At 59.1% G+C, this 13525-nt stretch overlaps 2 protein-coding genes across 2 annotated transcripts; both read left to right on the forward strand.

The window, feature by feature from the left end:
- Positions 1-7672: 7672 nt before the first annotated feature.
- On the forward strand, positions 7673-7957 carry VOLCADRAFT_34931 (uncharacterized protein; the record flags this gene model as incomplete). Its single annotated transcript, XM_002955765.1, has 1 exon — positions 7673-7957. A coding segment is annotated over one exon (285 nt), but the record flags the coding sequence as incomplete, so codon positions are not given.
- Positions 7946-10247, forward strand: VOLCADRAFT_66292 (uncharacterized protein; the record flags this gene model as incomplete). The annotated part of the gene is made up of 2 exons (XM_002955766.1): positions 7946-8522; positions 9745-10247. Coding segments are annotated over 2 exons (1080 nt in total), but the record flags the coding sequence as incomplete, so codon positions are not given.
- Between the last annotated feature and the right edge of the window lie 3278 nt (positions 10248-13525).

Here is a 13525-nt window from a genome sequence, read left to right on the forward strand (position 1 = left end):
TCGGTGTTTATCTGATAGCTAGACTTAGACTTTTGCACCCCGTCGCCTGTAAAACGTTTTTGGTCGATCTATTGAGTCTATAGATCGCACCCGCCCTGGTGTAATAATAAAATAGACGGTACCTACCTATTATACAGGTAGGGCTCGATCTATGGTTGATCAAAACAGATGACCCAGTGCCTTTTTGTCGGGCAGCTACATACTCACAGCACATGAGATTGGCGTTGCTGTATTCACCATGTCTGACCGACGCCTCGCTTGTGGCACGAATTGCACGCAGGCCTTTTCCTCATGGGCGTCGCTTATGCGCTTATACAATCTTACGTGCAAGACATCACAAATGGATTGACCGGCAAAGGTCCTGCCGCCGACGACGACGAGCGTGCTGCTCAGCAAGGCGGCGTACCAGCATTGCCCGAAATCCCACATGCACACCACCGGAGGGTTCGGTACAATTCCCTCGGGCTCCTAGGACAAGCCTGCTTTGCGCTCTCTGGCCTGATGATTCGCAACCAGGCGGCTGGCGGCCAGTTGTCGGCCAGGTCTTCAACCTCATCTGATGAAGACAGCGGTCGTTCCAGCTCGTCCAACCGAGCTAACGAATCGCCAGAAAGGTTGGGAGAAGCAACCACAGCAGAGGAGGAGGCCGCATCCTCCAGCCATGAGGCAGCCCAGGTGGCCGAGAGGATCTCAAACCGGCTTGGCCGGCTGGCAGAGGACTCGAAGGATCATGGCGCCTCGGCCGGGGTAAATTGCTCGGCAGTCGCAGCCTTAGAGTCGAGCTACGACCACGTTGGGCAGCTCGGCCATGCCCCTGCTTCAGACGACTACACCGTCACATCGGCTGGGCATCCCGCTGCCAACTTGGAGTGTTCGGCAACTTGGAGTGAACAGCATGGCCCCAAAACATCGGTGTTGGAGGGGGAGGTGTACAAAAGCATTGGGCAGCTGGCAGATGCATCTGCTGCGGCTGACAATTCTGCTGCACCATCGTCGTCAGCTGCTGCACCATCAGCTGACATCGCTCTGGAAGGTTCAGCAGCTAATGAAAATGGCTCAGCAGCTTTGCTATTGGGCGAGAGAAACAACTTTTTTGGGCAACTGCTGGAAGGTGCCCCTGTCGATTACAACACTGTCTCGTCATCAGCCCCGGAGCCTGCTGCTGCAACCGAAGATTCATCTAGGCTGCAGCTCACCGCCATCTCCACAAGTTCATCAGCTCTTAAAAAGGGCCCCGATGGCCAAGAGCAGCCAGAATTTTCCTCTTCCTCCAAATCGTCTCCGGTACCACCGGTTGAAACCATGCACACCATGGCCTCTACACTCGGGATGAGTTACTTGCGCCTAGGTCAGCTGGCCGATGACTCATCCTCCAATGCTGCTGCCTCGGCTGAGCGTTTCTTGGCGGCAGCTTCTGCTCTTGGGACCAGCTTTGACCGGCTTGGACAAGTAACTCATAGCCCGCTGGATACGGCCGCACTTGCTGAGCAATTCTTGTCGGCAGCATCGGCGCTCGGATGGAATGATGAGAGGATGTGGCAACTGGTCGATGCCTTTGCCGATGCTGCTATCTCAGCCGAGCAGTTCTTTTCGGCAGCGTCTGCTCTGGAGCTGAGCTACGATCGGTTAGGCCAGCTTGTCAACTTCTTCACCAAGGCGGCTGTTTCTGCAGGGCTACCCAGCTCTGCTGCATCTGCTACAGAGTTGAACTACAGGCGTCTCGGGCAGCTGGCAGATGCCAGCACGGACACCGCTACAATTGCTGCTCATTACTGCTCAGCAATCTCTGCTTTAGAGGCAAGCTACGAACAGCTTGGGCAGCTGGCTGAAGCTACAAGTACGGGTACTAGCAGTTCGGATGGAACAAGCAGCTCAGCATTCGGGGGGAAGGACTCAATTGATGATTGCCTGGACAAGCTCATCGATGCCATTACCGAGGCGGCCATCCAAGCCCAGGCCACGACCAAGGTTAAACGATCCCTTGGGCTCGTGGGATCAATCGAGCTCAGCAGCAGCGGCCAACTGAGTCAACCAGCAGGGGGTAATTTATGTAATGCATCCGTGCAGCCTGAAAGCTCCGTTGAGATGGCAGCGTCAGCCCAAGAATTGTCTGAGGCTGGAGGGATGCCGTTGGCATCAGGAGCAGGAACTTCAGCCGAAGATTCCAACAGAGCTCGACAAGCCCTGCTAGGGGAATCAGCTATAGCTAATGCTATGGTACGGGCTAGTAAAGAGACGACAGAAGCTGCCGACTGCAGAGTTGCTGATAAGGCCTATAATGTTGATGTCGTACAAGGATCCCTTGACATGCCGGGTTCAACCCATGGTTCCATCGAAGTCAAGGAGTCTGTGGAGGTGCCAGCCTCTTCCCAAGCCTCGACCGAGGTCAAGGAGCTTTCTGATGTGCCAGCTGCTGTCCAGGCATCATCTGAAGTCAAGGAGGCTTTGGAGGTGTTTGGATCCGCCCAGGCCTCCATCGAGGCTAGGGAATCGTTGGAAGTGCCAGCTGCAGTACAGGGCTCTCTACAGGTGAAGGCGTCCATTGCCATGCCGGGTTCAACCCATGCTTCCATCGAAGTCAAGGAGTCTGTGGAGGTGCCAGCCTCTTCCCAAGCCTCGACCGAGGTCAAGGAGCTTTCCGATGTGCCAGCTGCTGTCCAGGCATCATCTGAAGTCAAGGAGGCTTTGGAGGTGTCTGGATCCGCCCAGGCCTCCATCGAGGCTAGGGAATCGTTGGAAGTGCCAGCTGCAGTCCAGGGCTCTCTACAGGTGAAGACGTCCATTGCCATGCCGGGTTCAACCCATGCTTCCATCGAAGTCAAGGAGTCTGTGGAGGTGCCAGCCTCTTCCCAAGCCTCGACCGAGGTCAAGGAGCTTTCCGATGTGCCAGCTGCTGTCCAGGCATCATCTGAAGTCAAGGAGGCTTTGGAGGTGTCTGGATCCGCCCAGGCCTCCATCGAGGCTACGGAATCGTTGGAAGTGCCAGCTGCAGTCCAGGGCTCTCTACAGGTGAAGACGTCCATTGCCATGCCGGGTTCAACCCGTGCTTCCATCGAAGTCAAGGAGTCTGTGGAGGTGCCAGTCTCTTCCCAAGCCTCAACCGAGGTCAAGGAGCTTTCTGATGTGCCAGCTGCTGTCCAGGCATCATCTGAAGTCAAGGAGGCTTTGGAGGTGTCTGGATCAGCCCAGGCCTCCATCATTGCTACGGAATCGTTGGAAGTGCCAGCTGCAGTCCAGGGCTCTCTACAGGTGAAGACGTCCATTGCCATGCCGGGTTCAACCCATGCTTCCATCGAAGTCAAGGAGTCTGTGGAGGTGCCAGCCTCTTCCCAAGCCTCGACCGAGGTCAAGGAGCTTTCCGATGTGCCAGCTCCTGTCCAGGCATCATCTGAAGTCAAGGAGGCTTTGGAGGTGTCTGGATCCGCCCAGGCCTCCATCGAGGCTAGGGAATCGTTGGAAGTGCCAGCTGCAGTCCAGGGCTCTCTACAGGTGAAGACGTCCATTGCCATGCCGGGTTCAACCCATGCTTCCATCGAAGTCAAGGAGTCTGTGGAGGTGCCAGCCTCTTCCCAAGCCTCGACCGAGGTCAAGGAGCTTTCCGATGTGCCAGCTGCTGTCCAGGCATCATCTGAAGTCAAGGAGGCTTTGGAGGTGTCTGGATCCGCCCAGGCCTCCATCGAGGCTAGCGAATCGTTGGAAGTGCCAGCTGCAGTCCAGGGCTCTCTACAGGTGAAGACGTCCATTGCCATGCCGGGTTCAACCCGTGCTTCCATCGAAGTCAAGGAGTCTGTGGAGGTGCCAGCCTCTTCCCAAGCCTCAACCGAGGTCAAGGAGCTTTCTGATGTGCCAGCTGCTGTCCAGGCATCATCTGAAGTCAAGGAGGCTTTGGAGGTGTCTGGATCCGCCCAGGCCTCCATCAAGGCTAGGGAATCGTTGGAAGTGCCAGCTGCAGTCCAGGGCTCTCTACAGGTGAAGACGTCCATTGCCATGCCGGGTTCAACCCATGCTTCCATCGAAGTCAAGGAGTCTGTGGAGGTGCCAGCCTCTTCCCAAGCCTCGACCGAGGTCAAGGAGCTTTCCGATGTGCCAGCTGCTGTCCAGGCATCATCTGAAGTCAAGGAGGCTTTGGAGGTGTCTGGATCCGCCCAGGCCTCCATCGAGGCTAGCGAATCGTTGGAAGTGCCAGCTGCAGTCCAGGGCTCTCTACAGGTGAAGACGTCCATTGCCATGCCGGGTTCAACCCGTGCTTCCATCGAAGTCAAGGAGTCTGTGGAGGTGCCAGTCTCTTCCCAAGCCTCAACCGAGGTCAAGGAGCTTTCTGATGTGCCAGCTGCTGTCCAGGCATCATCTGAAGTCAAGGAGGCTTTGGAGGTGTCTGGATCAGCCCAGGCCTCCATCATTGCTACGGAATCGTTGGAAGTGCCAGCTGCAGTCCAGGGCTCTCTACAGGTGAAGACGTCCATTGCCATGCCGGGTTCAACCCATGCTTCCATCGAAGTCAAGGAGTCTGTGGAGGTGCCAGCCTCTTCCCAAGCCTCGACCGAGGTCAAGGAGCTTTCCGATGTGCCAGCTCCTGTCCAGGCATCATCTGAAGTCAAGGAGGCTTTGGAGGTGTCTGGATCAGCCCAGGCCTCCATCGAGGCTAGGGAATCGTTGGAAGTGCCAGCTGCAGTCCAGGGCTCTCTACAGGTGAAGACGTCCATTGCCATGCCGGGTTCAACCCATGCTTCCATCGAAGTCAAGGAGTCTGTGGAGGTGCCAGCCTCTTCCCAAGCCTCAACCGAGGTCAAGGAGCTTTCCGATGTGCCAGCTGCTGTCCAGGCATCATCTGAAGTCAAGGAGGCTTTGGAGGTGTCTGGATCAGCCCAGGCCTCCATCGAGGCTAGGGAATCGTTGGAAGTGCCAGCTGCAGTCCAGGGCTCTCTACAGGTGAAGACGTCCATTGCCATGCCGGGTTCAACCCATGCTTCCATCGAAGTCAAGGAGTCTGTGGAGGTGCCAGCCTCTTCCCAAGCCTCGACCGAGGTCAAGGAGCTTTCCGATGTGCCAGCTGCTGTCCAGGCATCATCTGAAGTCAAGGAGGCTTTGGAGGTGTCTGGATCCGCCCAGGCCTCCATCGAGGCTAGGGAATCGTTGGAAGTGCCAGCTGCAGTCCAGGGCTCTCTACAGGTGAAGACGTCCATTGCCATGCCGGGTTCAACCCATGCTTCCATCGAAGTCAAGGAGTCTGTGGAGGTGCCAGCCTCTTCCCAAGCCTCGACCGAGGTCAAGGAGCTTTCCGATGTGCCAGCTCCTGTCCAGGCATCATCTGAAGTCAAGGAGGCTTTGGAGGTGTCTGGATCAGCCCAGGCCTCCATCGAGGCTAGCGAATCGTTGGAAGTGCCAGCTGCAGTCCAGGGCTCTCTACAGGTGAAGACGTCCATTGCCATGCCGGGTTCAACCCATGCTGCTTCCATCGAAGTCAAGGAGTCTGTGGAGGTGCCAGCCTCTTCCCAAGCCTCAACCGAGGTCAAGGAGCTTTCCGATGTGCCAGCTGCTGTCCAGGCATCATCTGAAGTCAAGGAGGCTTTGGAGGTGTCTGGATCAGCCCAGGCCTCCATCAAGGCTAGGGAATCGTTGGAAGTGCCAGCTGCAGTCCAGGGCTCTCTACAGGTGAAGACGTCCATTGCCATGCCGGGTTCAACCCATGCTTCCATCGAAGTCAAGGAGTCTGTGGAGGTGCCAGCCTCTTCCCAAACCTCGACCGAGGTCAAGGAGCTTTCCGATGTGCCAGCTGCTGTCCAGGCATCATCTGAAGTCAAGGAGGCTTTGGAGGTGTCTGGATCCGCCCAGGCCTCCATCGAGGCTAGGGAATCGTTGGAAGTGCCAGCTGCAGTCCAGGGCTCTCTACAGGTGAAGACGTCCATTGCCATGCCGGGTTCAACCCATGCTTCCATCGAAGTCAAGGAGTCTGTGGAGGTGCCAGCCTCTTCCCAAGCCTCAACCGAGGTCAAGGAGCTTTCCGATGTGCCAGCTGCTGTCCAGGCATCATCTGAAGTCAAGGAGGCTTTGGAGGTGTCTGGATCAGCCCAGGCCTCCATCGAGGCTAGGGAATCGTTGGAAGTGCCAGCTGCAGTCCAGGGCTCTCTACAGGTGAAGACGTCCATTGCCATGCCGGGTTCAACCCATGCTGCTTCCATCGAAGTCAAGGAGTCTGTGGAGGTGCCAGCCTCTTCCCAAGCCTCAACCGAGGTCAAGGAGCTTTCTGATGTGCCAGCTGCTGTCCAGGCATCATCTGAAGTCAAGGAGGCTTTGGAGGTGTCTGGATCAGCCCAGGCCTCCATCGAGGCTAGGGAATCGTTGGAAGTGCCAGCTGCAGTCCAGGGCTCTCTACAGGTGAAGACGTCCAGTGCCATGCCGGGTTCAACCCATGCTTCCATCGAAGTCAAGGAGTCTGTGGAGGTGCCAGCCTCTTCCCAAGCCTCATCCGAGGCCAAGGAATATGTGTCAGATGCTGTCAAGTCTTCAACTGATGCAAAAGGATGTTTCCAGGAGCCAGGTGCGGCCCGCATATTCAAGAACATGATTTCCATGGCAAACAATGACGGGGCTTCGTCACATGAAGCAGGAATACAAGTTGGGGCGTCACCTGGTGGCTACACTGAAGCTGCAATCCAAGTTGGAGATTCCCTTGAAGCTTCTATCCTGAAATCTACCTCATGCCCTCCATCGTTTCAAGCGTTGGTTGGGCCTAAAAAGTCAACGACGGGAGATGGTTTATGCGGTGGCTTGGCTCAGGAGGCTCAGGTGGCCCAATCAATAACACAAGCCGCCAAGGTATCTGTAGAGAGTGCATCCACCATACAGAGCTCTATCGAGGCCAGGGCTTCTTCTCTGCGACCAGGCTCTATCAAGCCGAAGGGGTCCCTGGATGGCCATGCTCAAGCCTGGGATCCCGCTGAGGTGAAGGAGCCTGCAGAGGTTGTATCCAAGTCCTCAATCATTGAGCTCAAAAGAGGGACGGAGGAGCCACAAGCGGGTCTAGTTCCTGCCGAGGCATCTATAGAGCTGTCGGTGTCTCCAGTAGAGGCTGCACAAGCCGCCAACCAGGCATCTACAGAGCTTTCGGCGGTGTCTACGGAGGCTGAGCAAGCCGCCAACCAGGCATCTTCAGAGCTTTCGGCGGTCTCTATGGAGGCTGCACAAGCCGCCAACCAGGCATCTACAGAGCTGTCGGCTGTCTCTCCGGAGGCTGCACCAGCTGCCCAGGCGTCTACAGAGCTTTCGGCGGTCTCTCCGGAGGCTGCACCAGCCGCCCAGGCATCTACAGAGATCTTGGTCGACACTCCAGAGGCTGCACCAGCTGCCCAGGCATCTACAGAGCTTTCGGCGGTCTCTCCGGAGGCTGCACCAGCCGCCCAGGCATCTACAGAGATCTTGGTCGACACTCCAGAGGCTGCACCAGCTGCCCAGGCATCTACAGAGCTGTCGGTGGTCTCTCCGGAGGCTGCACCAGCTGCCCAGGCATCCACAGAGCTGTCGGCGGTCTCTCCGGAGGCTGCACCAGCTGCCCAGGCATCCACAGAGCTGTCGGCGGTCTCCAGGAGGCTGCACCAGCCGCCCAGGCATCTTCAGAGCTGTCGGCGGTCTCTATGGAGGCTGCACCAGCCGCCCAGGCATCTACAGAGCTGTCGGCGGTCTCTCCGGAGGCTGCACCAGCTGCCCAGGCATCCACAGAGCTGTCGGCGGTCTCTCCGGAGGCTGCACCAGCTGCCCAGGCATCTACAGAGATCTTGGTCGACACTCCAGAGGCTGCACCAGCTGCCCAGGCATCTACAGAGATGTTGGCGGTCACTCCAGAGGCTGCACCAGCTGCCCAGGCATCTACAGAGCTGTCGGCGGTCTCTCCGGAGGCTGCACCAGCTGCCCAGGCATCTACAGAGCTGTCGGCGGTCTCTCCGGAGGCTGCACCAGCTGCCCAGGCATCTACAGAGCTTTTGGCGGTCTCTCCAGAGGCTGCACCAGCTGCCCAGGCATCTACAGAGCTGTTGGCGGTCTCTCCAGAGGCTGCACCAGCTGCCCAGGCATCTACAGAGATGTTGGTCGACTCTCCAGAGGCTGCACCAGCTGCCCAGGCATCTACAGAGCTGTTGGTCGACACTCCGGAGGCTGCACCAGCTGCCCAGGCATCTACAGAGCTGTCGGCGGTCTCTCCAGAGGCTGCACCAGCTGCCCAGGCATCTACAGAGCTGTCGGCAGTCTCTCCGGAGGCTGCACCAGCTGCCCAGGCATCTACAGAGCTGTTGGCGGTCTCTGCAGAGGCTGCACCAGCTGCCCAGGCGTCTACAGAGCTTTTGGCGGTCTCTCCGGAGGCTGCATCAGCTGCCCAGGCATCTACAGAGCTGTCGGTCCCTACAGAGGCTGCACCAACTGCCCAGGCATCTACAGAGCTGTCGGCAGTCTCTCCGGAGGCTGCACCAGCTGCCCAGGCATCCACAGAGCTGTTGGCGGCTCTTTGCAGAGGCTGCACCAGCTGCCCAGGCGTCTACAGAGCTCTTTGGCGGTCTCTCCGGAGGCTGCATCAGCTGCCCAGGCATCTACAGAGCTGTCGGCGGTCCCTACAGAGGCTGCACCAGCTGCCCAGGCATCTACAGAACTGTCGGCAGTCTCTCAGGAGGCTGCACCAGCTGCCCAGGCATCTACAGAGCTGTCGGCGTCCCTCCAGAGGCTGCACCAGCTGCCCAGGCGTCTACAGAGCTTTGGCGGTCTATCCGGAGGGTGCATCAGCTGCCCAGGCATCTACAGAGCTGTGGGCGGTCCCTACAGAGGCTGCACCAGCTGCCCAGGCATCTACAGAGCTGTCGGCAGTCTCTACAGAGGCTGCACCAGCTGCCCAGGCATCCACAGAGCTGTCGGCAGTCTCTTCGGAGGCTGCACCAGCTGCCCAGGCATCTACAGAGCTGTCGGCGGTCTCTCGGAGGCTGCACCAGCTGCCCAGGCATCTACAGAGCTGTCGGCGGTCTCTCAGAGGCTGCATCAACCAACCGGGCATCTACAGAGCTGTTGGCAGTCCCTACAGAGGCTGCACTAACTGCCCAGGCATCTACAGAACTGTCGGCAGTCTCTCCGGAGGCTGCACAACTGCCCAGGCATCTACAGAGCTGTCGGCAGTCTCTCCAGAGGCTGCACCAACTGCCCAGGCATCTACAGAACTGTCGGCAGTCTCTCCGGAGGCTGCACCAGCTGCCCAGGCATCTACAGAGCTGTCGGTTCCTCCAGAGGCTGCATCAGCTGCCCAGGCATCTACAGAGCTGTTGGCAGTCCCTCCAGAGGCTGCACCAGCTGCCCAGGCATCTACAGAGCTGTCGGCAGTCCCTACAGAGGCTGCACCAGCTGACCAGGCATCTACAGAGCTGTCGGCGGTCTCTCCAGAGGCTGCACCAACTGCCCAGGCATCTACAGAACTGTCGGCAGTCTCTCTGGAGGCTGCACCAGCTGCCCAGGCATCTACAGAGCTGTCGGTCCCTACAGAGGCTGCATCAGCTGCCCAGGCATCTACAGAGCTGTCGGCAGTCCCTACAGAGGCTGCACCAGCTGCCCAGGCATCTACAGAGCTGTCGGCAGTCTCTCCGGAGGCTGCATCAGCTGCCCAGGCATCTACAGAACTGTCGGCAGTCTCTCCAGAGGCTGCACCAACTGCCCAGGCATCTACAGAGCTGTCGGCAGTCTCTACGGAGGCTGCACCAGCTGCCCAGGCATCTACAGAACTGTCGGATCCCTCCAGAGGCTGCATCAGCTACCCAGGCATCTACAGAGCTGTCGGCAGTCCCTACAGAGGCTGCACCAGCTGCCCAGGCATCTACAGAGCTCTTGGTAGACTCTCCAGAGGCTGCATCAGCCAACCAGGCATCTACAGAGCTGTCGGCGGTCTCTCCAGAGGCTGCACCAGCTGCCCAGGCATCTACAGAGCTGTCGGCAGTCTCTTCAGAGGCTGCACCAGCTGCCCAGGCTTCTACAGAGTTGTCGGCGGTCTCTACAGAGGCTGCACCAGTTGCCCAGGCATCTACAGAGCTGTCGGCAGTCCCTACAGAGGCTGCATCAGCCAACCAGGCATCTACAGAGCTGTCGGCGGTCTCTCCAGAGGCTGCACCAGCTGCCCAGGCATCTACAGAGCTGTCGGCGGTCTCTCCAGAGGCTGCATCAGCCAACCAGGCATCTACAGAGCTGTCGGCGGTCTCTCCAGAGGCTGCACCAGCTGCCCAGGCATCTACAGAGCTGTCGGCAGTCTCTTCAGAGGCTGCACCAGCTGCCCAGGCTTCTACAGAGTTGTCGGCGGTCTCTCCAGAGGCTGCACCAGTTGCCCAGGCATCTACAGAGCTGTTGGTAGACTCTCCAGAGGCTGCATCAGCCAACCAGGCATCTACAGAGCTGTCGGCGGTCTCTCCAGAGGCTGCACCAGCTGCCCAGGCATCTACAGAGCTGTCGGCAGTCTCTTCGGAGGCTGCACCAGCTGCCCAGGCTTCTACAGAGTTGTCGGCGGTCTCTCCGGAGGCTGCACCAGTTGCCCAGGCATCTACAGAGCTGTCAGCGGTCCCTACAGAGGCTGCATCAGCCAACCAGGCATCTACAGAGCTGTCGGCGGTCTCTCCGGAGGCTGCACAAGCCGCCAACCAGGCATCTACAGAGCTGTCGGCGGTCTCTCCGGAGGCTGCATCAGCCAACCAGGCATCTACAGAGCTGTCGGTGTCTCCAGTAGAGGCTGCACCAGCCGCCAACCAGGCGTCTACAGAGCTTTCGATACCGCTGCAGTCACCAACACCAGCTCAGGCCTCTTCCGAGCATGATAAGTCTCAAGGGTTCTCTTCACTGGCAAGTGGCAACGAACTACATGATCATGTTGTGTCTCCCCTCGACGCCGTTGTCCCGGTTGGCTCTCCGGTGGTCCCAGCTGGCGGGGTGGGTCAGCGCGTTGCTGAAGCCGCCATCCAAGTTGGAGATTCCCTTGAAGCATCCACACTGCAGGTCAGTTGTGATCGGCTTTTGCGACTCGCCTTCCACCCCTCCGCATCGTTGTCAGGGCAGTTTTACCCTTTTGCATCGAGAAGGGAGTGGAACGCTGTGGAGGGACTGGTGCAGATTGCACGTGGTCGCACGGGTGCTGCAATGAACCCTGTGCAGCATTTGGCAGAAGCTATCCAGAACACCGCCTCGTCGGCTGCACAGTGCTGTGCAGCGGCTTCAGCTCTTGAGGTCAATTACCACCGTCTTGCACAGCTGGTAGATGCATCCCGTGACATTGCTGCCACGGCAAGGGATGCCTGCATGGCAGCTTCTGGGGAAGAGGCCGGGTACGGCTGCCTGAGGCAGCTGTTGGATACCTCAGCCGAAGCCGCTGTACAGGTTGGAAGGTCTCTGGAGGTCCCTCAGGAGCACTGTGATGCAGGAATTCAAGTTAGCGATTCCTTAGAGGCCCCGCCGATAGCGGTACCCAAGGGCCCAGCTGGAAATCAGCGTAGCACCACCACCCCTCCAAGGAAGCCACCGGTACCTTCACGAACTAACGCTACGGCTGCTAGTTCTTCACCTGCCAGGGGAAAGCCTGCTAACCCATCCACATCCACATCCACATCCACATCCACATCCACATCCACATCCACATCCACATCCACAAGCAGCGGTGTGAGAAAGCCAGCTGCATCACCGACCAACACCAACGCCAAAACCAAGACCAAACCTGGCACCAACACCAACACCAACACCAACAGCAGCCCCACAGACAAGGCAAGCCCCACTCAACCGGGTCGCCAGTCTCCTGCCCGCCGTACTGGTACGGCAGCAGCTCCAGCAGGCGGCAGCCGGCAGGCCGTCAGCCCCAAACCACGGGCTGCCACAGCAGCCAGCACCACACGTAAGGGTGAAGCCACAGCACCTGCTGGCACTAATTCTCGGCAGACTGCTGGCTCACGCCTTAGTCAGTCTCTTGGTGCCAGCACTTCTGCGGCAGTGGGGCTCAGTAAGGGGACAGGTACACGGGCAAGCACCACTGTTGCAGCCCCCGGAGCTGCTGCCCGACGGGCAAAGCAGCAGGAGCAAGAGCAAGAGGATGGAAAGAAGGATCAGTCGGCACCGCAGGCTGCAGGCCGTGGTTCGATGCCCCTCAGAGCTAATGGGCCAGCTGCACTGCTCAGGGCCGGTATCCGCCAAGGGAGCGATTCACCACCACGATCCTCATTCTTCATGCCCATTCCAACTACAGCGGTGGTTAAGCCCCCAGCAGGCCAGCCCGGCCCAGCTCAGCTCAGCAGATCCGCGAGCCGTCCCGCTGCTCCCAAAACACAGCCGACGAGCCCTGCCCTGCTGCTGGCAGCCACGATAGTCGCAGAGCAGCAGACCGCAGAAACCTCCACCGGTCCACGCACGGCATCATTTGTCGTGCCGCCACCGCGCACATCGCTCATGGCTGGGCAGCAGCAACAGCAGCAGCAGCAGCAACAGCAGCAGCAGCAGCAGAAGCCGGCTCCACCGTCACGCACGACTTCGCGACGGTCGGCTGTTCAATCCCCGTTGCCGTCCCCATCCAGTCCCCGGTCTTCCTTCTTCATGGTCCTCCCAGAATCCGTGCAGGCTCAGCCGTCTCAGGTGTTTCACCAGCAGACTCAATCCGAGGAAGCAGATGCGTCACCAATCTCTGTGCAACAGCAACACATCAGCACCCTGCCCGCTGGGGTGTCGCCGCCGTCACCTGCCGCGTACAGCAGCGGCAGAAGCACCAGCGGCAGAAGCACCAGCGGCAGTGGTGCTATCGGCAGAAGCACCAGCGGCAGTGGTGCTATCGGTAGTGGGTTCATGGTGGCCTCAGGCCCTGGTGCACCTCAACCACAGTCTGCGCTTCCCCCAGGCGGCCCCTTGGAGCACTCCGTACCCGAGGAGGATCTTGAGGGTGACGGGAATGGTGGTGAGGGTACCAGAAGTGTGAGGCCACCGTTGCCGCTGCCGCTGACACCACCGTCCGAGCAGCCAGAGCCGCCATCGCCGCTGCAGCAGCAGCAGCAGCAGCAGCAGCAACCAGTCGACCCTATCCTGTCTTTAATTCAACTGCAATCTCGGCGCTGGCGTGGTACTTCCATAATTAGCAACTCTGCTGCTGAGTTATCCGAGCCGGAGGCTGCACCCGCTGATGCAGTCGGCAGGGGTGCCAAGGCCGTGCCACCGCCGCTGCCGCTATCATGGGCGCCATGGTCGCAGCAGCCAGAGCTGCAGCAGCCTGACCCGAGTCACTTGCTGAGCCGCCTGCAGTCGTCCCGTCGTTGGAGGAACTCATCTATAGCTAGCAACTCTGCCGCTGGGTTGTCTGAGCCGGAGGATGAAACGACTGATGATGCAGTCGGTGAGGTTGCCAAGGCCATGCCACCGCCACTGTCACTACCGCGGGCCCCGGCACGGTCACAGCAGCCAGAGCCGCTGCAGCAGCAGCAACAACAACAACCAACCCCAACTCTGGGCGACAGTCGTATGCATTCCCGGCGCTGGCGTAGTTCCTCGATCG

This window comes from Volvox carteri (genome assembly GCF_000143455.1).
Source record: "Volvox carteri f. nagariensis unplaced genomic scaffold VOLCAscaffold_55, whole genome shotgun sequence".
Classification (NCBI taxonomy): Eukaryota; Viridiplantae; Chlorophyta; class Chlorophyceae; order Chlamydomonadales; family Volvocaceae; genus Volvox; species Volvox carteri.